At 41.7% G+C, this 27,753-nt stretch overlaps 1 protein-coding gene across 1 annotated transcript in view; it reads left to right on the top strand.

Annotated features, from left to right (window-relative positions):
* The window catches only part of trappc9 (trafficking protein particle complex subunit 9), a 203,413-nt gene that overhangs the window by 39,221 nt on the left and 136,439 nt on the right, over positions 1 to 27,753 (top strand). Inside the window, exons 12-14 of the mRNA XM_080532446.1 lie at positions 1,015 to 1,141; positions 8,844 to 8,976; positions 14,241 to 14,404. Coding sequence (XP_080388572.1) covers positions 1,015 to 1,141; positions 8,844 to 8,976; positions 14,241 to 14,404 — 424 coding nt within the window. The remainder of the gene's footprint in view (positions 1 to 1,014; positions 1,142 to 8,843; positions 8,977 to 14,240; positions 14,405 to 27,753) is intronic.

Raw genomic sequence — 27,753 nt, 5'->3', positions numbered from 1 at the left:
CAGTGCCACAGTTTTCTTTTTCGCTCATGGTGTGAACAAGAGCAATTTTCTCCATAGGAAATAGGCATTGCATGCTGGGAGGTATCTCATCTCCAGGACATCGCGAGTAGATTAGGATGATTGATTATATGGAACAGTGAAAAAACTCCCTCCCACAACACAGTGACTGAGGATCCAGTTAACCGAAGACATCCCGTGTAGGAGAGATACGTGTGCCATTATGGGTTTATCAAAGTGTCACAGCAGAATTGTGAAATCTGATTAATTACAGGGCCTTAATTTTCTTTAAAAGCCAAATTGACTTTATTCAAATCAATTTTGACATTTTGTCATTTGACATTTGTTTTGACCTTTTCATATTTAACAATATTAGCATATTTTTCCAAAGTCCGTTAAACATCCCAATATTTTCATCAGTACCTCATGATCAAAGACTCCATTAAATGTTTTACTATTAGAGCACATTTAACAGTACGACCCATTTTATCTTTTAATCACATACTATCAAGCTATGTTGTTGCAGCATAATTCATTTGTAACAATTCATTAATAATTACAATTTAATTGGTTGTTTTTGAAATCTCTCAACTGCAATTCTGCCCACATTCATGCACTCACATTCATGCTTAGCACATTTTTGAGTGGAATAATAATTAAATCAAAGTGTCACATCAGAATTGTGAAATACGATTAATTAGAGGGCCTTCATTTTGTTTAAAAGCCAAATTAACTTCAATCAAATACATTTTGACATTTTGTGACTTTTTCATATGCCACAATATTAGCATATTTTTCCAAAACGTTTTCCTTTTTCCTTTTTCCTTTTTTTTTTACCCACATTGATGCACTCACATTCATGCCTCACACATTTTGAGTGGAATAATAATGACCAATGACTTCACAGATATTAGTCCTGCTCTGAATAATCTCCAAATGTACCCTGATAAAACCCATGAAACCCATGTTGAATCCTTGGAATAGTCTGGTAATGTTATTTCTCCCTCTCCTGACCAGGGCTTACTGACCTCTGGGGTTGAGTTTGAGTCCCTGCCTGCTGCTCTCTCCCTGCCTGCTGAGTCTGGCCTGTACCCTGTTACCCTGGTAGGGGTCCCACGCACTGCAGGCAACATCACTGTCAATGGTGAGTTCATTAGCACCCTAATGTTTCCCATATATATATATACTGTATATACAGTTAGGTCCATATATATTTGGACACAGACAGAATTTGTGTTATTTTAACTGTTTACCAAAACATCTTCAAGTTACAGTTATATAATGAATATGGACTTAAAGTGCAGACTCTCAGCTTTAGGGTAAGGGTATTCACATCCAAATTGAAGGAAGAGTTTAGAATTACAGCTCTTTAATATGTAGCTCCCTATTTTTCAAGGGACCAAAAGTAATTGGACAATTGACTCAAAAGCTGTTTCTTGGGCCAGTGTGAGCTATTCCTTCATTATTTCTTTATCACTTAAGCAGGTAAAAGGTCTGAGTTGATTCGAGGTGTGGCATTTGCATTTGAAAGCTGTTGCTATATACGCACAACATGCAGTCAATGGAGCTCTCAATGCAAACAAAAAAACGTCCATAGAAGACAAGAGTGGTGGATGATCACAGGATCCTTTACATGGTAAAGAAAAACCCCTTCACAACATCCAGCCAAGTGAAGAACAGTCTCCAGGAGGTAGGCATATCTGGGTTTCCGTTAACCGGTAATTACCGGTCTTTGTCCGGTAAAATATGTTGAAGTCAGACATATTTAAACCTCTTCGGTCATAATGTCCGGTGAAAATAATTCCCTTTAAGCATGAAACACGCACTGGCGCTCAATACAAAGACGTAATTTCACCGAAAACTAGAGGGTGGCAACATAAAAAAATAAAAAAGTGTGCCCTGTTTACCCGTACCTCCGCCGTTCTGTTCGTGGTGATTTGAGAGGCAATAGATACATTTTGCCCCGCGCATATTGCCCTGTAATTAGACCACACGACCACAGCTCCGTTGTGTCTCTTATTGTCCAAATGTTCCCTGAATTTTAGCTGCATGTTTTTCCAGCATGTAAGTTGTCAATAAAAATTCGACTCACCTTCTTTCCCCCTGCCAATACTGTGTCGTTTGTGACATTTACCAACGTTTATGCTATCAATAGTTCGAAGCTAGCGTTAGATGCGAGGCTGCTCGGGAACATTATTTGTTTCACAAAATAGCCTGATTTAGTTGACCATGAACATCAGAGACTAGACTACATTACGAATGTTCATTTAAAATACTCTATAGTGAGCACTGGTATAAGAACATGAACCAGAGAACAGCAGTAAATGCAAGAACCCACAGTCGTCGCTGATGATGTTGCATTTTCGATTAGGATACGCTTACGGGATTAAAGCGACGGGCGAAGAGAGAGGGAAGGGATTTCCAGAAATCCAAATGTCCCGCTAAATTCGGACCAATCACAAAACTGTTTTGCAAGCGCGTCACCGACGAGGTTAATTGCAACATTGTAACATATTGTAACTTACTACATCTAAATCGGAACGAAATGTAGGTCTGAAAGCGGAAATAAACATCTTAGCCTACAGTCGTAATTCAAAGTAGCAAAGGTGACTAGGCCCAGTGTGGCGCGCGTGCAGCCCTGGACAGTAGCGCATGCGAATCATGAAAGCCTATATTATTATATAGTTCGCCTCTAATCGTATCGGATGAGAAATAGACATTAAATGGCATATATAGGCTACACAACAGCTAATCACCGCGACAAACACCTATATTATATTTGAATATGATGACCGGAATTTCTCCCGTTTGTCCGACACATTGAAATCTTTCCGGACACGTTGACCGGCACCAATTTTTTCTAACGGAATCCCTGAGGCATATCATTATCCAAGTGTACCATAAAGGGAAGACTTCACACGAACAAATGCTGAGGGTTCACCACAAGGTGCAAGCCATTCATAAGCCTCAAGAATAGAAAGGCCAGACTAGACTTTGCAAAAAAACATCTAAAAAAGCCAGCCCTGTTCTGGAACAGCATTATTTGGACAGATGAAACTAAGATCAACCTGTACCAGAATGATGGGAAGAAAAAAGAATGGAGAAGGCTTGGAACGGCTCATGATCCGACGCATACCACATCATCTGTAAAAAAACATGCATGGCTTCCAATGGCACTGGGTCACTAGTGTTTATTGATGTTGTGACAGAAGACAGAAGTAGACAGATGAATTCTGAAGTGTTTAGGGATATTCTGTCTGCTCAGATTCAGACAAATTCAGCAAAGTTGATTGGATATATTATATATGTATATACTGTCATGCACAAAAATATTGGCACCCCTGCACTTCTGTCAGATAATGCACCACTTCTTCCAGAACATTGTTGCAATTACAAATGCTTTGGTATTCACATGTTTATTTCTTTTGTTTGCATTGGAACAACACAAAAAAGCTGAGGAAAAAAGCCAAATCTGATATCATTCCACACCAGTACACGTCACCTCCATGCCAACAAATTATTTGGAAGGCATGCCAGAAAAAAGTATTTCCTGTTATTTCACCACAGACGTAAGCACTTGGATTATGCTAAACGCTAGTGGAATTTTGACTGGAACCCGGTTTTAAATTTAGCTTCTTGGCAACAATCACTCAAGGTGAGTGGACTGATTTCCAATAATGATGAGACAGCCTACAGGGATGAAGTCCATAAACTGATAAGGTGGTGCACAGACAATAACCTTACACTAAACATTAAAAAGACAAAATAAATCATCATTGACACAGGGTGGATCTCTCTCCCCTCACCATTAAAGGAAAGGAAGTGGAGAGGGTCCCCTACTTTAAGTTCTTGGGGACCCACATCACTGCGGATCTCAAATGGACAGCCAACTCCACTGCACTGTTAAAAAAGGCTCTATTTCTTAAGGACACTCAAGAAAACCTAGTCTGCTGAGCTGCTCAAGGCCTTTTATCACTGCTCTATCGAGAGCATTTTTACCTACACCATCACAGCATGGTATGCAAACTGCACAGCAGCTGAAAGGAAATCCCTCCAGAGAGTCATAAACACTTCCCAGAAAATTATTGGACTTCCCCTGCCCACACTGGATGACATCTTCAGGACGCGCTGCCTCCGCAGAGTAAGCAGCATCCTGAAGGATGACACCCACCCCTCTCATCACCTCTTCTCTCTATTACCATCTGATAGGCCATACAGGGCCTTCAAAGCCCGCACCTCCAGGATGCAAAACAGCTTCTTTCCTAGAGCAATCACCGAACTAAATAAACACCCCCCCTTATTGCCACCACATCCGCTTCATCATAATACCCAGGACCTTAAGTGCAATATGACTTTGGCTACCAATGTGCATTATTTTCCACTGATGTGCAATATTCTTCTGTGTTGCTCTGATGTTCTTAAATGCTGCTTTTTATACTTCCTTATACTTTAACTTACTTAACTTATTCTTATTGTGAAATATACAGGTGCATCTCAAAAAAGATTGATATTGTGGAAAAATTCATTATTTTCCGTATTTTAATTCAAAAAGTGAAACTTTTATATATTCTAGATTCATTACACATAAAGTGAAATATTTCAAAACTTTTGTTTTAATGTTGATTATGGCTTACATCTCATATATATTTTTTTTTACCTTCTGAAAAGTTCATTTATGCACTCAATACTTGGTCTGGGCTCCTTTTGCACAAATTACTACATCAATGCGGCATGACATCGAGGCAATCAGCCTGTGGCACTGCTGAGGTGTTAGGGAAGCCCAGGTTGCTTTGATAGTGGCCTTTAGCTCGTCTGCATATCCATGGAAAGTTGACTGGAAGGGAAAAGTGTGGTAGGAAAAGGTGCACAAGCAACCGGGATGACCGCAGCCTTGCGAGGATTGTCAAGCAAGGCTGATTCAAGAACTTGGGGGAGCTTCACAAGGAGTGGACTGAGGCTGGAGACAGTGCATCAAGAGCCACCATGCACAGAAGTATCCAGGAACTGGGCTACAAGTGTTGCATTCCTAGTGTCAAGCCAGTCCTGAACCAGAAACAACGTCAGAAGCGTCTTACCTGGGCTAAGGAGAAAACCTTTTTTAAAAATCATTTTTAAATGATTTCATTTGGAAATCAAGGTCCCAGGGTCTGTAGGAAGACTGGAGAGGCACAGAATCCAAGTTGCTTGAAGTCCAGTGTGAAGTTTCCACAGTCAGTGATGATTTGGGGTGCCATGTCATCTGCTGGTGTTGGTCCACTGTGTTTTATCCAGCCCAGAGTCAACACAGCCAACCACAGATTTTAGAGCACTTCATGCTTCCGTCTGCTGACAAGTTTTATGCAGATGCTGATTTCATTTTCCAGCAGGACTTGGCACCTGCCCACAGTGCCAAAACGACCAGTAACTGGTTTAATTACCATGGTAGTACTGTGCTTGATTGGCCAGCCAACTTGCCTGACCTGAAGCCCATAGAGAATCTCAAGGGGAAGATGAGAGACACCAGACCCGACAATGCAGACGAGCTGAAGGCCACTATCAAAGCAACCTGGGCTTCCATAACAGCAGTGCCACAGGCTGATTGCCTCCATGTCATGCTGCATTGATGCAGTAATTCGTGCAAAAGGAGCCAAGACCAAGTATTGAGTGCATAAATTACCATACTTTTCAGAAGGTCGACATTTCTGTATTATACATCCTTTTTTTGATTGGTCTTATGTAATATTCTAATATTTTGAGATACTGGATTTTTGCTGTAAGCCGTAATCATCAACATTAAAACAAAAAAGGCTTGAAATATTTCACTTCATGTGTAATTAATCTAGAACATAATATATATTTTTAGATGTACCTGTATGGGTATATGTGGTACATGAATAATGTGGTGTGTAGTGTGTGTATGCAGGTATTGTTTTTAGGTGATGTATTACACATTTCGTTGTACTGTTTGTGCAATGACAGTAAAGCTTTCTGATTCTGAAGGTGGGTTTGGCGAAAACAGAAGGATGGCTAGACTGAAAAGAACCTGATCCCCACTGTTAAGTATGGTGGAGGTTCCGTGATGTTGTGGGACTGTCTTTCCTCCAAAGGCCCTTGGAACCTTGTTAGGATACCTGGCATCATGAACTCCATGAAATACCAGGACATTTTCTGAATCTGGCTGCCTCTGCCTGGAAACTAAAACTGGGTCGTCATTGGATCTTCCAGCTGGACAATGATCCAAAACATACGTCCAAATCAACACAAAAATGGTTAATTGAACACAAAATCAAGCTTGTGCCATGGCCTTCTCAGACCCCTGACCTAAACCCTATTGAAAACCTGTGGGCTGAGCTGAAATGCAGCGTGCACAAGAGAGGACCTAGGACCCTGGATGATCTGGAGAGATTCTGTAAAGAGGAATGGTCTCAGATTCCTTACTTTGTATTCTCCAAACTTATTAGATGTTACAGGAGAAGACTCAGTGCTGTTTTATTGGCGGGAGGGAGGTTGTACAAAGTACAAATCATTTTGCAGGAAAAGTGCTATACAAATAAAAGTTATTGTTATTATTATTATTATTATTAAATGCAGTGTGCCAACAATTGTAGCACATGTGGTTTTGTTAGAAATATACAGTATATAGCAGTGGCGGGCGGTGCATTTCACACCTAGGCCTTCAGTGATGTCCGACACATTCCTACCTGAATTATTCTACCTCTTAATACCATCGTTATGACGCCATGGCTCTAGAAACTAGACAGAAACACAGTATAACCGGGCGTTGCATCACCTTAACATAGTCAGACAAGTACAACAGAGTTATATTAATATTTCCGAAGCATTTTTAATCAATAAATCCGCATTTACAATGAAGAGTGTTAAACTAACATCTTTAAGATCGCTACATTACCCACGTCTGTCGTCTCGTCCACCATAATAGCGACAAAGGGTGCCTTTTTAATCTCCATTTTGATCTCTTCTTCCATCACTTCAGCAATAGCAAAAATCAGGTCGTTTTGTATTTTGCCTGACGTCCCAGTAAACACTTTGTTTGTGGACAGGTGGTAATGTAAATCTGGGTTGTTTTCAGCCAGAAAAGAAAGAAGCTCAACGTAGTTTCCTCTGTTTGTGGACTTGGCGCTTTCATTGTGTCCCCTAAATGAAAGTTATTGTTTACCCAAAAACAGGACACAATCGATCAGTATTATCGATCAGTCAACGAAAGCTTTCGTTGTGAGGCTCCGTTTCCCTGCGCACTTTCAAAAGTTTCACATCTACCGGCATAGTTCCGCATCTCAATAGTGAATATCAATAGTGCGTATCAATAGTGCGTAGCAATAGTGCGTATCCAATCAAAAGACGTGCTGGGTGCTGACATCATTGAGCCTTACAGCAGGCGCCGTTGTTGCTTTTGCTCGCATCTACGTAGGTTTACTAGGAACGCCACATGTTTTCTCGTTCCAACGTTAAGTTACAGGTCGAATCCGCAGCACCGTTTAATGTGAAGGCGGGCAGATTTTTGAGCCCCCTAGCAACACATTTTGATTGGATAAAAGCTCTAACATAAAGGCCAGCCCTCCAAATCTCAATCGGAGACTGGAAGCAGCGCAACCAAGAGGAAAGCTATGAAATGAAGAGAATAGACTATGGGGAATCATTAATACATATTTGTGGAAAATATATATTAAAATAAAATGTATATTCTGATGATGTTTAGGCCAGCAGAGAAGGCCTTGCTGGCCCTGACGGCACACCACTGGTATATAGAGATTTTTTCTTTTCTCAGAATGAATTTACTTCAATTAAAGGTAATTTTCTTCAGTGTGACATTAAGCTAATTCACCAAAAGGTGAAATTTGTATAACCCTTTTTGCTAATTTTTACCAATAATTGTGGAGTGCACTGTATAATACTGAATATAATATAATATATATATAATATAATATATATATATAATATATATATATAATATATATATATTATCCAGAACTTCAAATATTATCCAGAACTTCAAATTCCAGAACTTCACATTCAAATTCCAGGATGCCAACCATCCAGGAACACAAGAATATAAGAAACAAATGATTGTCTGTGTCTTCTGCTCCTCTCTCACCTTTTCTAGTTACACTCACACACTATAAGGCCTCAGGGGCCAGGACTGTATAGACTCAGAATAGCTATATTTGTTCTCATGCTATTAGCTACCTAGGTAGTTGATGCTTTGACTCATAGGGAGAATAATATATTCTTCAAGACACTCAAGGACGTCTCATTTCCAACATGTAAATTATGTATTTCTTTGATAAGAAATCTTGTTAATCTTTATAATAGCATGACCTGACATCCTCATATTTGACCTCTGTCTTAGAAAGGGGCTTCATGCCTGTCAGTTAATTCCAGTGCTGTCAACATCAGTGCGTTGGGGTATTAGGATATCGTTAATTTCTTAATTTGTTAATCTTACATGACAGTAATTGCTTGTAATATCATCACCGTGGTTTAGACAAATGGCATGATTATAGTCATTCCAGGGGCAGGGGTGGGTTAATGGGGGGATGGCAGGGGATTGTAGTGTGACAGATTCTCCTCAGTCCCTTGAGCAGCCTCAGCAGTGCTCTATGTTCTGACCGCTCATATTAGATAAATGAGTACCCTTTCCTCTGTGACTTAAGAGTGGATTGGATAATTGGATGAAATCCGTTAAAACGCATTCCTCTCAATTCAACCCATTGTAGAATGGAGTACGGTTATTGGGAGTGCTTGATGGGCAAACAAGGGTTGTGACACATTTCAATGCAATTATTCTCTCTTATGATGATTATTATTATCTCATTATTATTCTTCCTCTCCTCCTTTGTTCCTTCCAGGGTACCACACCTCCGTGTTCGGGGTCACCAGTGACTGTTTACTGGAGGGCCTGCCCAGCGTCAAGACCAGTGGCTGCATGGTGGAGGTGGTTCCCTCCTTACCTCGTCTCCAGATTAGCACCTCTCTACCAAGGTGAGTCCCTCCAAACCCATATAATACTCCTGCCCAAACTGTGCATGTTTGAATAGAACATTTTTTACTAGAAACACTAAGAATAGACATTTATTGTCGGTTGTGAAAGGGAAATGTAATTTTTCTGTCTTATTCCCACCAAGAATAAGACAGACAACAGTAGGCTGGAGGATGGGAGCAGTGTTAGGTCAGCCACACAATTACCTTTGTCACCAAAACCTCCACTCTCCGAATCATCTTCCTCTGTTCCGACTCAGTAAATCCACCAAAGCTAATATTTTAAACGGCCTCATAAGGAATGTCTCATTAATTCCATATCTCATCCAGTACTGTGTACATGCTACAGTGACCTCTGTTAAGACCTTTCGGTCAACCAATTGCAAATCGCAGCTCGGTATCAATCACTTCAACAGTTGCAATTTCGCCTCCCCCAAAATTGGCTGAAAATGCACAGCTCATTGTGAAGGTCTCCACTTTCTCAAATAGTGGATTGTGTGTTTGTGTTTGTTATGGTGGATGGGACAGGCAGGCATAGGTATGTATACTCCAGAGCATAGTAATTTCAGAATAAATACAAAGTGGGGTTTATTGGCCAAAAAAAGAGCTCCCACCGGAGATGAGAAAGAGACATGATGAAAGAGAGTCTGAATTTTAAACAGTAAGCTTGTCGCATGCTAATGACTTATGGGTACTTTGTTGTCATTCTGATGTCTGCTCTTGCGTTTTATGATTCAATGTCAATGAGTGTTAGACCAGGAGAAACATTTTAATTGTGTTACACCTGGAGAGAAACTTGTTTGACATGTTATTTCAATAAATTATCATGATAATGTCCATTCCTACAGGACATTAAAGAGAAAATAAATTTCACTGCTAACATTGAAATGCCAAAGATATTTAGGGTTCATTGGAAACCCGTTGAACTGTTGCAAACACAAGTGGTGTTGGACACGTTTCTTGCTGCTCTAGATATAACCAATCTTTAAACCGTTTTAGATAATTGATTGATCATGCAAATTAGAAGGAACATCAGAAGGGACATGGTAAGAGACACATTATCCATGAGTAGAGGTGTGGACAACCTCTTGGATTAAAAGTCCAGTGCCAACCTTCCCTTCACACTGTATGGCTGGAAGGAAGAGGGTTTGCCACACAAGCCATGCTCCTAAACCCAGTGTTTTAGCATCTTTTAAGACCAGTGCAGACAGAAAGAGGCAGGAGAGTGAAAGGAACGAAATAAAATCTTGCCTGCCCTCTTGACTGATGGGACCCCAGGGGCTCCAAAGGTACACATGGCAAGCACGTTTATTTGTATAGCACATTTCATACAACAGGGGAAATTCAAAGTGCTTTACATATAGCATAAAAAAATACATCAAGAATAGTAAATAAAAAATACAATTATATGAATATATATATATACAGTATATCTCAAAAGTGAGTACACCCTTTAGATTTTTGCAAATATTCTGTCATATCCTTTCAGGGGATAACACTATCTTAATGAAACTTTGATATAACTTAAAGTAGTCAGTGTGCTGCTTGAATAACAGTATAGATTTATTGTCCATTGAAAATTACTCAGTACACAGCTGTTAATGTCTAAACAGCTGGCAACAAAAGTGAGTACACCCCATAGTGAACATGTCTAAATTGTGCCCAAAGTGTCAATATTTTGTGTGACCACCATTGTTATCTAGCACTGCTTTAACCCTCCTGGGCATGGAATTCACCAGAGCTGCACAGGTTGCTTCTGGAATCTTCTTCCACTCCTCCATGACGACATCACGGAGCCCACGGATGTTGGACACCTTGCACTCCTCCACCTTCCTCTTGAGGATGCCCCACATGTGCTCAATTGGGTTTAGGTCTGGAGACATACTTGGCCAGTCCATCACCTTAACCTTCAGCTTCTTCAGCAAGGCCGTTGTCATCTTGGAGGTGTGTTTAGGGTCATTATCATGTTGGAAAACTGCCCTAAAAAACGGCCCAGTTTCCGAAGAGAGGGGATCATGCTCTGCTGCAGGATGTCACAGTATATATTGGAATTCATGTGTCCCTCAATGAAATGCAGCTCCCCAGTGCCGGCAGCACTCATGCAGCCCCAGACCATGATGCTGCCACCACCATGCTTGACTGTAGGCAAAACACATTTGTCTTGGTACTCCTCACCAGGGTGCCGCCACACACGCCGGACACCATCTGACCCAAACAGGTTTATTTTGGTCTCATCAGACCACAGGACATGGTTCCAGTAACTCATGTTCTTGGATTCATTGTCTTCAGCAAACTGTTTGAGGGCTTTCTTATGCATCGGTTTCAGAAGAGGCTTCTGTCTGGGGCGATGGCCATACAAACCGATTTGATGCAGTGTGCGGCGTATGGTCTGGGCACTGACAGGCTGACATCCCACTTCTGCAACCTCTGCAGCAATGCTGGAAGCACTCGCACGTCTATTTTTGGAAACCAACCTCTGGATATGACGCTGAGCACGTGGACTCAACTTCTTTGGTCGACCCTGGTGAGGCCTGTTCCGAGTGGATCCTTGCCATGAGGTGCCATGTTGTCCAGCATTCAGAGAGAATTGTGCCCAAAACACCAAATTTAACAGCCCTGCTTATCATTTACATCTGAATCCTTGTAACACTAACGAGTCACATGACACCAGGGCGGGAAAACAACATCATTGGGCACAATTAGGACATGTTCACTATGGGGTGTACTCACTTTTGTTGCCAGCTGTTTAGACATTAACAGCTGTGTACTGAGTAATTTTCAAAGGACAATAAATCTATACTGTTATTCAAGCAGCACACTGACTACTTTAAGTTATATCAAAGTTTCAGTAGGATAATGTTATCCCCTGAAAGGATATAACAGAATATTTGCAAAAATCTAAAGGGTGTACTCACTTTTGAGAGAGAGAGATATATATATATATATATATATATATATATATATATATATATATATATATATATATATATATAAACATGTAATAAGATCATGTCTACAGTCACTGACTGTGATGACAGTGATAACTCTCATGTCTACCTTTTTCATTCACTCTAGAGCACTCTCCATTGTCCTCTTATAAGTCTGACTCTTCAGGTTTACAAATGTGTATAAAACGGCTTATTTTCTGTACATTACTAACCCAATGTTTAACACATTCACTTTCTTATTTATATTCCTGGATGCTCTTATTGTTAAAGGCCCATGCTTTCTGGCAGATGTTTCAGCTACCGTACTGTTAAATAGTTCAAAAGTGAATAAAAACTATAATAGCAACCCAACTTGGCTCTAAGGCTATTATATTAGGTGTGTACAGTGGGACACATCAACACTGTTTTGTTTTGTGTTGGACCGGGTTACAATCTCATAGCATTAAACCATAACAGTCTCTTTGTTATATTTGTTGTTTACTGAGAGAGTTGTTTTCATTAAGGACACATACAACTGGGCAATTGTTACATTCTTAACAGTGAGATGCATTGCATTACATTATTATTTTGACTTCTTTATAGCTTAATTCCCTAAACAGGGTTTTCAGTTCATTTAGTTCATTTGAAGAGTTCAATGAGAAGAGCTGCTTGGCGGCTCCTGAAAAGTTTGTTTTTAATGGTACTTTATTTATCAAACAGATATTTTATTTTTCCTGAAAGTCCTCTTGTGCCTGATGCTCAATGGTGGACAATAAACAGACATCATTTTGAGACTGGCTTTGGTATTGATTTCTGTGCCAGCAGAGTTGGAGAGGCAGTGCTTCAGTGCATCCACAATTCAATATTCTAGAGTTTGTTGATATTCAATTTGAAGTCATTATTGGGAACAGAACGGATCCTTTTGTTCAATCGCCACTCTAATGCGTTTATCTTTTTGATTTGGCCATTACCAAGTATGATACCTCATTGTGCCTTGTTCAGAGTAGGATCTCTCTGTGCTCTCCCAAATCTCACTACCGGTAGTCATCTCAATTGTCCCCATTATTCTGTCTCTCATAACCCCCTCCTTTTCTATCCCCCTCTTTCTATCTGTGACCTGCTAGTTTATTCCTCTTTACATTGACACTCCCACGTAGCAAGGCGTGATGTTGAAGACTCTCTACCCTCCAACAGTAGGATTTAGGCAGATGTTGCTAATATGCTATTTGTTAGATTTGTACCGTTCATGATAGCCTGCTAGGCTTGGAAGATTTATGTAGGATTGATAATTTCAGGATTGTTTTTCCTAGCTTGTCGGAAATGTTTACACTCATTACAAATGATGTTAAGTGGATCCAGAGTTGCTACATGAAGATTGCATCCTGCTTATGTTGTTATCTATTTTTTATGTGTCACAAAGGATCCTGTTTTCTGCACAGCGCAATGTTGCTCTGTTTATTTACTGAACTTCCAGACCATTGAGTTGACAGACAGATTGAAAAGAACAGCTGAAGGTTCCTCCTCTAACCTCTGATTACCCTCCCCAATTGCCTTGAATATGTGTGTGCGTGCCTGTCTCTCTGTGTATGCGTGTTCTTGCCTTCCTTGCGTGTGTATTTGTGTGTCTGTAGAGTTGCGTGCCGTGCACAACATTAAGTCAGTCAGAGTCACTGACCCCCTGTTGAGCAGTGTCTAACATTTCTCCCAGATAACATAGTCATAGTGCACATTCAACCTGCAGGGTTAAAGAGCACCTTCAACCTGCAGGGTTGTCACTGCGATAGGAAAACATTTTCCTCATGGCCACTGACTTTCGCCAACATCTTGGTTTGAAAAAGGGTGTTCGGTCAGACTGATGTAAGACCTCATTGGAGTTTGGCCCCATCTTCCTCTGGCACAGCAATAATGTTGACTTCTCTTACATAGAGAAAATAAAACAACTCAGTTATTGCGCTGCTGCATACATGGATGATGTGAAATGTTGAGCCTCATGAGAACCTAAACATACACCAAGTAGCATTTAAATACTTTGAGGCATTCTGTGTATTGTGAAAATGATAATGATTGATAATGTTATTTGGTCTTTCTCTATGTCCTTCTTCTAGCATTATGACTGCCAGTGGCCCCTGGTCCTAGCATAGATTACTTTTTCTTGCTATGACTGATGGATAGATGATTCACTTACTTAGACAAAGTATGTGTTGTAAGTCGCTTTGGATAAAGGCGTCTGCTAAACGCCAAAAATGTGAATGTAAATGTCTCTGGATATATTTTATCCCAATAAGACTACCTGTATAAATAAGGGATAAAATGATGTCTCCCCTTGTACTGTACCTGCAGATCTGCACACACACTCCAGCCCATGTCCAAGGAGGAGCTGTCTAGCAGTGTGTCTGTCCAACTATTCAATGGAGAGACCCAGCAGCTGACCATCACCCTTGAGAATATTGGCACTGAAGAACTGGAGACACTGGAGGTCACCTCCAAGACTGTCAACACCAAAGGTATTTTTCGTATTTCAGTGTGTATTATTGTATCGAAGAACATTTAATACTAGAGTTTCATGAATTGATTGATTTGTTGTGGTGGCTTTCTGGTTTTACTGTTTTTCTCAAAGTGCACCGTGTGCTGATGGATAGTCAGAGCTGTTTTTACCCGGTGTTTGCTATGATGCCCTTCCCCTCCTCCTACTTCTGTCTTTGTTTGTCCTGGTGTGATTCCTCGTCCTCCTGGCTGCCATGGAGGTCACTGGTCATTGTCTTTGGTTCCTCACCTTTGATGCACTCGTGCCTTTTCACTTTGTGTTAGATCACTTTGTTCAACACCTGCTTTTCTCCTCTGATCTCCACAGCCTCTCCCCTCTCCCCCTCCCTCTCTTTCAGTTTCTCTCTCTCTCTCTCTCTCTCTCTCTCTCTCTCTCTCTCTCTTTCTTATTCTCTCTCATTGTCTCTCCCACTCCCCTTCTTCCTATATCTCCAGCTGACAGCTGCAATATGTTTGAAACAATATGTTATGCATCGGCAGTTGTGTTAATAAGTTTGCCTAAATCTCACATGGTTATAATCCCTCTCTGGCCACGTACATAATTGTTGTTGTTCACCATAGAAATTGTAGACGGTTGGACTGAGGCTTCACTTCCAGTTATCCAGTTGACCTCACTGGACTTGCAAACACACCACTCCTCCCCTTTTTAAAGTTGCCTGTCCTGAACAGAAAAGTGGCAGTTGACGTTTGAATATGTTCAGTAGCTTTCCACCAGTACAGTGTTGTATTGTTTAACCAGTCTGCACACATCATGGAGTGGAAAGATCTTGTCCTCTTATCAGCTGTAATGATGACATCATGGTACCACTCCAGTGATTGCAGAATTGCAACAGAATTGCAACACGCATGATCTGTCTCGTACATCAAACATTCATGGGGTTAGATCCGAGGTAGCCTGGATAATATATTCCGTAATATCATATCACCTTGGTTACAATGTGTGTAGACGGCTGTTAACTGAAACAATGATAATAGTAAGTCTGGTGAGGCTCAGAGCATTGTGTAGAATTGATACCATCTGTCGTAAGACAAGGGTATTCACCAAGACACAGTCTTCTATCAACAGGAAGGGATGTTGGTTAAGCTTAATTTCATGGAGGTACTCAATATCGCTTTAATATAGAGTGGAAGAGAATGTAAGTGAACCCTTTGGAATTACATGCATTTATACATACGTTTGTCTTAATATATGGTCTGATCTTCATCCAAGTTACAATAATGAACAAACACAATCTGTTTTAACTAATAACACACACATTATTGTATTGTTCTTGTCCATATTGAATACATCATTCAAACATCATTCACAGTGTAGGTTGGAAAAGGTATGTGAACCCCTAGGCTAATGACTTCTACAAAAGCTAATTGGAGGCAGGAGTTAGCAAACCTGGAGTCCAATCAATGAAAAGAGATTGGAGGTGTGGGTTAAGCGGGGTACACACATAAGGATTTTCTGCGATTTCAGCGATTTTCGGATGGCTGAAAACAACAGAAAACGCCCGATTATCAGATGGCTCTTAACATTTTCCTATAACAAAATCCTGTGGTGTGAGGTGTGTTAAGAGTCACTTCTCTTCAATTGTGCAATCAACTCTCCCGACAACCTGCTCGGAAAATGGGCGTGGCCGGCAATCGTAAATGTGAAATGTGTTCAATACTTCCGACCAGAAACCATAGGGTTGTCAGATTGTTTGGTGGAATTAGCGGTTTTAGACTGTGGTTAGGGTGGAAAATGTAATTCCCATCTGGCAACCCTGCTCGCCAATCAAGAAGCGAGCTGACTTCTTCTTTTCGTTATTCGGCACTTTATTTGCCCTGTCGCACATGGTTGTCTCGTACAGGTCAGTCAGGGTACTACGTTAGATAATAATAATAATAATAACTTTATTTGTATAGCGCTTTTCCTGCAAACGTTGCGGCTCAAAGTGCTTTAATCATTATATAATCTTAATTAGGCAATATTAAAAGGATGGGTTCACGCGAGATTTCTGGCTTGGGGAACGAGACTCTAGAGAGTCCGGAATCTGTCGTTCCCCAAGCCCATTTTCCGAGCAGGTTGTCGGGAGAGTTGATTGCACAATTGAAGAGAATTGACTCTTAACACACCTCACACCACAGGATTTTGTTATAGGAAAATGTTAAGATCCATCTGATAATCGGGCGTTTTCTGTCGTTTTCAGACATCCGAAAATCCTTATGTGTGTACCCCGCATTAGAGATACTTTGAGTTTCTGTCAGGAAGAATGGTCCAAAATTCCTGCTGAACGTGGTGCAGGTCTGATCTGCAGCTACCAGAAGTGCTTGCTTGAGTTTATTGCTGCCAGGTTCTACCAGTTAATAAATCCAAGGGTTCGCTTACTTTTTCCACTAGCACTGTGAATGTTCAATGGGTGTGTTTAATAAAGACATGAAAGATTATAATTATTTGTGTGTTATTAGCTTAAGCACATTGTGTTTGTCTATACTTGTGACTTAGATGAAGATCAGATCCCATTTTATGACCAATTCATGCAGAAAACCAGGTAATTCCAAACGGTTCACATACTTTTTCTTGCCACTGTAATTATAAATTGTTAAAAGGCAGGGAAGGAAGGAGACTGTTTTGCTGCGTCATCATGTCTTGGGGATAAAAGCATGAAATTGGAAATCCAATTACTCTACAAAAAGTAAAAACTGTTGATCCATTTCTGTATGTTGTCTAACTAGTAGGCTACATTTTCGACAGCTTTGTGAAAATACTTTTAAGAATCCTAAAGTGGTGATTGATTTTGTTTATAATTTGCTCTGGTTGCAAAAATGTGGGTATGATGTAATTAGAGAATTACATGAATTGGATAGTGGAGGAGCCTCTCATTTACTCCCCCATCACTTAGTGATCAAGAAGCCCTTGCTTCATTCCCCAAGGGAGCACCTTGGCAGAGATCTTCACAGATTTCCTCTGCGGTTCTTGCCAAATAGTCTGATTTAGAAGAGACCTCGGTTGTCCTTGTGGATTACCTATGCCTAGGAGAGGTATGGAGGATCAATTAAACTGTTTGGTACCAGTTGCAAATCTCAGCTCAGCTTTGAGGAGTTGTGCTGTTGTTTTGGAGCCCTGAGGCATATCTGAATGGTTAAAGTTGCTAACTGAGAGGAAATATGGAGAGGGGGAAGCACATGGAGAGGGGGAAGCACATGGAGAGGGGGAAGCACATGGAGAGGGGGAAGCACATGGAGAGGGGGAAGCACATGGAGAGGGGGAAGCACATGGAGAGGGGGAAGCACATGCATTTGAATATTGATTGAGACAGGAAATGAGACAGAAATGAGTCTTCACATATGCACACATGGCCTACATACATACATACATACATACATACAGTATATCTCAAAAGTGAGTACACCCTTTAGATTTTTGCAAATATTCTGTTATATCCTTTCAGGGGATAACATTATCCTACTGAAACTTTGATATAACTTAAAGTAGTCAGTGTGCTGCTTGAATAACAGTATAGATTTATTGTCCTTTGAAAATTACTCAGTACACAGCTGTTAATGTCTAAACAGCTGGCAACAAAAGTGAGTACACCCCATAGTGAACATGTCCTAATTGTGCCCAATGATGTTGTTTTCCCGCCCTGGTGTCATGTGACTCGTTAGTGTTACAAGGATTCAGGTGTAAATGATAAGCAGGGCTGTTAAATTTGGTGTTTTGGGCACAATTCTCTCTGAATGCTGGACAACATGGCACCTCATGGCAAGGAACTCTCTGAGCGGCTGAAAAAAAGGATTATTGTGCTTCACAAAGATGGCCTTGGCTATAAGAAGATTGCCAACACCCTGAAAATGAGTTGCAGCACAGTGGCTAAGATCATACAGCGGTTTTCCAGGACAGGTTCCACTCGGAACAGGCCTCGCCAGGGTCGACCAAAGAAGTTGAGTCCACGTGCTCAGCGTCATATCCAGAGGTTGGTTTCCAAAAATAGACGTGCGAGTGCTTCCAGCATTGCTGCAGAGGTTGCAGAAGTGGGATGTCAGCCAGTCAGTGCCCAGACCATACGCCGCACACTGCATCAAATCGGTTTGTATGGCCGTCGCCCCAGACAGAAGCCTCTTCTGAAACCGATGCATAAGAAAGCCCGCAAACAGTTTGCTGAAGACAATGAATCCAAGAACATGAGTTACTGGAACCATGTCCTGTGGTCTGATGAGACCAAAATAAACCTGTTTGGTTCCGATGGTGTCCGGCGTGTGTGGCGGCACCCTGGTGAGGAGTACCAAGACAAATGTGTTTTGCCTACAGTCAAGCATGGTGGTGGCAGCATCATGGTCTGGGGCTGCATGAGTGCTGCCGGCACTGGGGAGCTGCATTTCATTGAGGGACACATGAATTCCAATATATACTGTGACATCCTGCAGCAGAGCATGATCCCCTCTCTTCGGAAACTGGGCCGTAGGGCAGTTTTCAAACATGATAATGACACAATTAGGACATGTTCACTATGGGGTGTACTCACTTTTGTTGCCAGCTGTTTAGACATTAACAGCTGTGTACTGAGTAATTTTCAATGGACAATAAATCTATACTGTTATTCAAGCAGCACACTGACTACTTTAAGTTATATCAACGTTTCATTAAGATAGTGTTATCCCCTGAAAGGATATGACAGAATATTTGCAAAAATCTAAAGGGTGTACTCACTTTTGAGATATACTGTACATGCATTTGTATGCTGAATTAGGCCCAAGCAGAAAATCGCACATGCATTACAGTTATGATTTAAAGCGTATCAATCGGTGTGCTACAACAATAATAGTTTGTGATTTCAGAATGAAAATCATTGATTTTGTAGGGTCCCTGATTTTAATAGGAATCCATTACACACTGTGTGGATCAGGTTGTCACTACAAACTGAGTGATTGAAGAGGATAACATCGTCTCAGGAATGCTACCCCGAGGCCTGAGGAGATCTACAAAGTTGACAAAATCTACAAAGTTGAACGACAATGTTCCTCAGCAAGCACTGCTCTTGTCTGTATGTCCCTCCATGGTCACACAGTCAGAATCTCAGTGATGAAACATCTTGAACGGTTCTATTTTCACAAATTCCACCTAATCGTGGTTGCAAAAATAACATAATTCTCTGGTTCATTTGAAATCAGGAGTAGCCATAGATCAAGGAGCCTCTTGAGATAAATTAATTTTGTTTTGCTATATTTATTTACTGATTCTCAACTGCAGAATGCTAACACTTTAAATCAGAAATGAAAGGGGAGGGGGCTCATAATGGAACTGATCTGATGTTTCCAGAGGGGCCCCAGGATCCTGTTTATGTATCCTGAGGCTAGAGTTTCATTCTGATGGGTCCTGCAAAACTGATGGTTACTTTACATGGCTGACTCTGTCAAAACACACACACACACACGCACGCACGCACGCACGCGCGCACACACACACACACACACACACACACACACACACACACACACACACACACACACACACACACACACACACACACACACACACACACACACACACACACACACACACACACACACACACACACACACACACACACACACACACACACACACACACACACACACACACAGAGCCATAACTCAAATGAGTGTCCCTCTCGCAGGCTCATCATCATCATCAGTGACACTGAGAGTATTTCTAGATGTTCCTGTGGTCTACCATGACGTCTAGATCATTATATAGAGAAAAGCACCAAAACTAATTAAGTCTACCGCAGCTGAGGTAGATATAGGAGACCTTTGGAGGCCATTTAATGACAGATCAGTTTCCCTCCAGCTCATGTGTCGACAGCATAACCTTTATCTTCTTAATTTGTGTTATATTCCTGGAGGCTCCTTGGGGGTAATCAATGCCCTTTCTCGTATAGTTTTCACTCTTCAGTCTGTTGCAGTGGTTTCATTGAATCAGGTGTGATTACTAGTTCGACCAGTCTTTTGGTATTCCAAAGTAAAGTGAGTTTGATGGAATTTGACATTTCAAGTTTTGAGTTTCAAGTTTATTTGTTACGTCACATTACACAAGTTTAACACTAGAACAGCCATGAGGGGTCATTTGAGTAAAGAATGGAATATAAAATGTTATATCTATATCAAATTTCAGGACCCTCCTTTCATGACCTTTCCTAGATATGTGCATTCTACCACCCAGTATCCTATAAAATCACATCAGGATAAGCTAATATAAAGCTATTTTGCCGTGTTTCTGTGTAGGAAGCAGGCTAATTTACAAGCGGCCAACTAGTGGTCGTTGTGTGTAAATAGCAGCGTAAGCATTGTAAAGAGGGCTCTTTTAAGTAGGTAAAAAAGGCACCGCTCTTCTAGTGTTAACAGAGTAAAATTCTTAGGCTTCGGATCCTGATATTGCATTGCAGCACAAGACATAGGCATAATAATTTAAGATAAAGTGTCAGTAGTACAGGACATAAGACGCCCAAAAAATAAAAATAATAGTACAAGATAAGGTAGCATTAGTGCAGGTGAAGTCATCAGAGATATGGACACCAAGGAACTTAAAACTGCTCTATGGCTGACCCGTTGATGGAGATGAGTCCTTTGGTATTGCAAAGCCTATTTCACTTACTGAGTTCAAATATGAAGACATACTGTAAGTGCTGAAGATTTACTTGGATTCTGAGGGCATCTGTGGCCTCTCTTCTGTCTCCTTCCCCAGTGCAGCTCTATATACTCTCTCTAACAGCAGGAGCTCAGCTTGCTTCCTGAAGCTCAAAAGAGGCACTCTTGCAGACATAATCAATATAAGTTAGAGATATGGGGTGTAGGATAGGAGATAGGATAACAGAAAACAGAAACATACAATTAGACCTCCCCTAAACTGTCCAGCCTTAGAAACATCAGTGATGCATTTGCTTTGTGTGATCCATTAGGACATTATTACACAGCCTAGCTGAGAGGATGGAGGCATTTTAGATTATCTGTGGGACTTTAGTCTATTAAAAACAACATCATTCCTATTATTGTTCAGGGCTAAACCCCAATGCTCAATGGTAGCTCATGTTTTGGTACTAAAAATGTCTAACGCAAGGTGGGTGTTTGGGTTAGTCCCTGCATTCTATTGCGTCTCCCTTCTTGCCCTCAGTCCAAGCCATTGTTCTGTTGTTCCCTTCTTGTGTAAGGGCGGGAGACGCTGTCGTCTGGTGTATACATTGTTGATTTCATGTGATCTGACGTGTAGGATGAGCTTGCATGAGCAGACAGACAGGGAGGGACAGGCAGAGCTGGATGTGTGTGGTGTGTGGGGGAGGAGGAGGAGGACACTTCTCTGGCAGCCTCAGTCAGGAGGACTGCCCTTTTCCTCCCTATAGTACATGAACTGTACACCCAGTGTCCTGTCAGGGTGGCGTGTCAGGTCTGTGTGACAGGTGCACACAGGTTACGGTACGTCCTCTGCCATAACATCCAAGTCACTGAGGCGTGTTCGTTGCTGCGTTCTTGTAGAGACATGGTTTCATCAGGTTAGGACTAGGAACAGTTCATCCATGGCCCTCTGTCTTACATTTTTGAAGCTGCAGTTCGAGTCTAAAAATCAAACTCTCTTTATTCGATTTTCATTATCAACACATTGTTCATTATCATCAGATTGCGTGTTATGGAGTTCAGGAACAACTTTAGCCTCTATTAGCCGGGAAAAGATGCGTGTCTTCATTCTGCTTCATTTAGATCCAGCCCCTGCTCATCGACGGAGAGAGCGTGGAGAGAGTCTCAACCCTCCGATTCCTGGGGATGCACATGCGGGATGACCTGACCTGGAAGGACAACACAAAAGCCACCATCAAGAGGGCACAACAGCGGCTATACACCCTGAGAGTCCTCAGGAAGGAACACAGCAAGCAGGAGATACTGGTGACCTTCTACCGCGGCGCAGTGGAGAGCATCCTCACCTACGGCATCTGCAACTGGTTCTCCAGCTGCACAACAGCGGAGAGAAATGCGCTACAGAGAGTCGTGAGAACAGCACAGAAGATCACCGGCGCCCCCCTCCCCTCTCTGGAAGAGCTGTACAACACACGCTGTCTCAGGAAGGCCTCCAAGATCTCCAGGGACCCGACCCACCCTGGGTACGAACACTTTACCAGGCTGCCCTCGAAAAGGCGGTTCAGGACCCTGGCCGCAAGGACAAACAGACTGAAGAACAGCTTCTACCACAGGGCCATCCAGGCCCTGAACACAGCAAAGACCTTAGTTCTGGGCCCTGGACAGTCTGGACGGATTGATGGCAGCTGCTGGACTGAAGAAAAAAAAATAAAAAAAAATAAAAAAAATAAAACAGGTGTAGTGCTGAGGCACAAACATGTACATTTCAAGCCTGCAAACTGTGACACTTTAAATAAATGTGAAATAATACTATTGTGCAATATGACAACCCTAGTCGTCTATCTGTACAGTATATTACAGTGGATAGTGTACATAGCCTTTATTTATGTAAACCAGCTCCTTCCCTTCTTGTGAAGTTTTTTTTTCTTTTCTTTTTTTTTTCCCTTTCCTAACACCAGGGGAGCCACCCCTCCTAAATTTCGTTGTTTGGTACCTGTACTGTAGCAATGACAATAAAGTCCATTCATTCATTCATTCATTCATTTACGGCGAAAAGCTCTCAACCAGTTTCTCCATGACTTCATGGTATCTATGAAAAGGCTTTGAGATGGAAAGGCTGCCCATGACAGCTCAGGCAGAAACACCTGGCAGCTCAGGCTCAGTCACCGCCACAGCGTGGCACTACATCATATGATCAGGCCTGCTGTAGGACACAGTCATTTGGTGGTGTGGTTGTGGTTGTGGTTGTAGGTGTGGTTGTGGGTGTGGGTGTGGGTGTGTGTGTTTCAAATTTCACCCCCTGGCCCCTACCACTTAGCCCTACCCCTCCCTTTTGCGTGTTCACATGTAGGGGTATGGTGTCCCGATTGTTGTTGGGACGGATGGGTAGGGTGAAGTGGTAAGGCTACCTTGCCCTCCAAACTGAGTTTTTTCAGAGGCACACTCCAAGTGGAGTGTTATGCGAAATCTCCCAGAATGCCTTGCGAATAACAAAAATGGGCATAAAAGCGTAACATACAACGTAATACAGCTATTCTTCAGGCCTATTCTAGATTTTTTGACAGAAAAACAAGCATGTTTTGTGCAGGCTTCAGCAGGGCATGTAACGGCCTGGACACTCACAGTAAAGTCTCTTGTTGTTTGTCTCTGTCATTATCGTTAGAAAGCGTCACCGGTATTGCTATATAAAGCTATATTGCTATATTGCCATATAAAGCTATGCTCCTGTTGTTCCAACAGCTCTTTATAGAGCATTTTCTGTTGTTCTTTCAGATCACGCACCTGTGTTAATAGTCACATTGCCCGTCTCCATTCCTTCAAGTTTGGTATAGTTCACCGGTTGTTAGGTCCTGAGATAAGTAAAAAGTTGAAAGTTGAATAAAAAAACAATAGGACAAAATAGTAATCCAATGTCACTCGTAGATTGGCGAGAATTACAGTGTACAGAACGTAGCTAGAACATTTAGTTCGAAAAGTTTGAGCGGAGGTTACGTGAATGGAAGAGGAAGCGAAGGGAAGGAGGGACTTTTTTTGACAGGTTATTTATTTGACAAATTACATTGTTTACAAAAAGTTCTGTCATCACTTTCATAGCAACTTCAACCACACAGACAGTGTTGCTGGACAAACACTCCTAAGGCGTTTATTATATATACGTTTACGGTTTAACCCTCATCATGGACATCTTCTTTGAAACATCCTGACACACTGAGAAAAACTAAAAACAAAAACAAAAACTGTTTTGTCAGCAAAGAACTTTGTGTGTGTACGTGAGCACGTGCACCAGAGCCCCTGTCCCTGTCCCCTGTTCGGGGTCTTTTTCTAGTAAAGCCTCTCTGTCTTCAGATAGTTGAAGGATGCTGAGGTGTTGTATTTCTTAAAGGAAAAACCACATGACATTCCGCGCAAAGCAGATAGTGAGCTCTCCTAAGTCAACAGAGATGTGGAAAGACAATGCATCATGTCCAAGAGAGGTCACAGTGTTTATTTAAAAAGGTTTTCACCTCCAGTCATGATGTTATTCTCCTCTGACCTGCTAGGTGACCCTTGTCATGTACTGGTGGTAGTTGTCCTGGCAACTCTGTCCTCTGAGCCTCGACACAGCGTTGTGTTTGCCCTGGCTCCCGGTGTCCCTTCACCTCAGTATTCACAGTAGGAGAAATTAATGAATAAAAGATTCTGTCACTATAGGGAGACATCTGTGGAAAAGCAAACAACTTTATTATTTCTGCCGGTGTAGGACCACGACCAACCAATATGTGTGAGAGAGGCACTCTATGGCGGTTGATAAGGGAGCATATGGAGGAGTTGCAGGTCCACCTTCATTCAACAGAGGGCAGTAGAGTAAGCAGGGAGGACCCAAGGAAGGTATTTTGGTGGTATTATGTTATAATATAGCCTAATGCAGTCCATATTAATTATGAGAATGACCTGAGGAACTGTCTGTCCCCAGCTCCATTAGCTAAGGTCATACTTTTCACATGTAACCCTCAATGGATAATACAAGTTTACAATAAATATTACCTGAGCAGGAAATGTTTAGCCATGTTCCCATACGGTGAATGTGAAAAAAGAGTGCCTTTTAACGCTGTCTGTTGCATCCTTGAAGAATCAATACATCCTTTGGACTGCCCAAAGACTATAGGACATCAAGTCCACAGAGGGCTTTTCATCATGCAAAAATTAGTTCAATGTTTTTGCGTGATAAAAGCACGTTTTTGTTCCCGTTCTCCGTGCGAGACATCTGGAGTGTGTCTGAGATGCGCTTTGATGTGTAAGACTGTAATGACAGTGATGGAAAGAGGGTTGTCCATAGTCAGGCAGATCAGTGATCGATTCATCAGGGATGAAAATGTCCTTCCTTTTATTTTCCCCATCAAAAGCCGTCTCCGTCTCCGTGGGTTCACTGAGTCCTCCTCACTCACATGGACTTCAGCAATTAATTACAATTCAGTGCAGTCAAGAAGTGATATGTTTACCTGATGTGGTGCTGCATAATACTAGCAAAGATTTAGGCCTATTTGGGTCTGAGTGTCCCTTGTCTGATGGCATAGCTCAAAAATTGGGAGAGGCCTAGATGAAGTGTTTCCGCTCGCTGTTTACTTTGGATTGAAGCCCCGACTCAGACACAGTCGTGGATCACCTCAGTTCTACACATCCACCGGTTTCTACTCCCTAATTACTTTTAGACTGCAGGTCTAAGATGGATTGTGAGTTGGAATGTGTGAGAGTTATTACTTCTGTGTCTGTGGTGCTTTACAGTTTCTGCCAAGCCACATTTAGAGACCCTCAGCTTTATCAAAGTTTGTCAGATGCTTTAAGACCTCATAGGTATCCTGCACAAATTTAGACTTTTCAGTATAATATTAATTTAAATGTTGAATGTTCTGTGTAACACGATTGTGTCATAATAGAGATACTTTCTGCGTCTGAGATGTCTCAGCGAGAGACAGAAAAGGAGAGAGTGCGTCAGAGATGAGGAAAATGTTATACTGTGGTAAGTGTCTGGGCAGCTCTTGAAATGGAGCTTGTTTTATATCGACTCTAAAGTTGTGGTCATTCCAGGTTGAAAACGGCACTGTTTAACACTTCAGACACACAGAGGAAGGTCTCCCGACAGTGAATTTCATGATTGTGGCTGTCATTACTTTGTGACTCATGGCTTTGTGTAGTAATGATCATGCCAGCCCGGGGCTATCATCGTCAACACTGGCTAGGCCACCTGTTGAAAAAGCCAGACGGGTGTCGCATGTGGAAATGAAAAGCTCTATTTTGTTCACCGTGACGTTCTCTCTATCCATCTCTTTCTTGCTCTCTTGCACACCCTCTCAGCCTCGCTGCCTCTCTCTGTCTGTCTCTCTCTCTCTCCCTTCCCATTAATTCAACCAAAGGATTTCTCATTGTACAGTATGAATATTTCAAGCAGTGTGTTATTAACATACTCTATATTTAATGCCCATACCGTTCTTTGCAGATGACAAGTTTTTCATGCCTAAGAGTGAGTAACCTAGATGAAATGCACCTTGTGCTTGGTTGAGTGCACTTTCCTCCATCAATGTTGTACCCACAGAGTAGTTTCAACCATCAAACATGCTTGTCCTTTCAAAATGCTGTTGTAGTTAAAATGTTGGAATGTTTGGTCCATGGTCAATATATTTGCCTCAGTAGAGTGCCTCATTCTGTTCCCTGTCAGCATGTCTCCATAACTGCTTTCCAGACCAACACAATGTTCTACATCACATTCTGACATGAGCTTTCGATATGAACTTCAGACCACTTTTGTTTAATGGATACATTGGAGTGTATAGTTAGCATGTTATGTACAATTGCCATAAACCATCAATAATGGTTACGCTTTTATAAGAACCCTTTTCCCGAGGAATCAGAGATATTTAAGCAGTAAAAAGTCTCACACACCCTTCCCCTCCCCCCCACCCCTGCCCAATACAGCAAAACTAGAGTTTGCTCCACTGTATTTTTAGCAATGGAGGTTATGCATTATTTTAGGCTAGCTGTCCTCAAGAGTATTTCTGGGAGGTTACATGCCTCATTGTTCTTTGAAGCCTTTGAATGTCTCATGCAAGGTGGCAGCGGGTCTCCACTAGCTGGCATGGCCCCGCCTGTTTTCTGTTTACTTTGAACTGGGTCCAGCTGCACACAGGCGTATGGTGGTCGGTCCGCCTGCTGTACCAGGCTGTTAGAGGCGCTTCACCTACTCTCTCTATATCTCTAGGCTCAGCATGTCTCAGTGCCTAGTTTTCACATGTAAAGAACACCCACTACAACACGGCTAAGCTAGCATTCATAGACAACTCTAGGAAACATTGTGAATCACGAGAGTTGCTAGCTCCCATTTTTTCAGATTTCAAAGAGCATTGGATGTTGTTCGCCAGTAATACACAAAATAAGAAATCACCACAACATTATAGCACGTTGCTTTGCAGTCCCAGTGGTCAAGGTAAAAGTAATCGAATGTCTGGGGCAGGGTTGCTTCTTCAATAATGCACATGCAAGGCCTCTGTGTAAGGATCGGATGAAACACTTAATAATGATGTGCTGTGGCAGGGTCAGGGTGCAGATCCGCTGCCCACACTCCATTCATGCATTTTTCATTCTCTACTAAGAGGCGAAATAGGGTCCCTCCACTCTTTAACACTTGGACTAAAACGTCAAGTCCAGGTAATAGACAGAGTGCAGTATAAGGAGCCTGTTTAATACAGTAGTTTGGTGGCTT

The sequence above is a fragment of the Nansenia antarctica genome, assembly GCF_963989245.1.
Source record: "Nansenia antarctica genome assembly, chromosome: 5".
NCBI classification, from domain to species: Eukaryota; Metazoa; Chordata; class Actinopteri; order Argentiniformes; family Microstomatidae; genus Nansenia; species Nansenia antarctica.
This window is presented reverse-complemented; position numbering and strand designations above follow the sequence as displayed.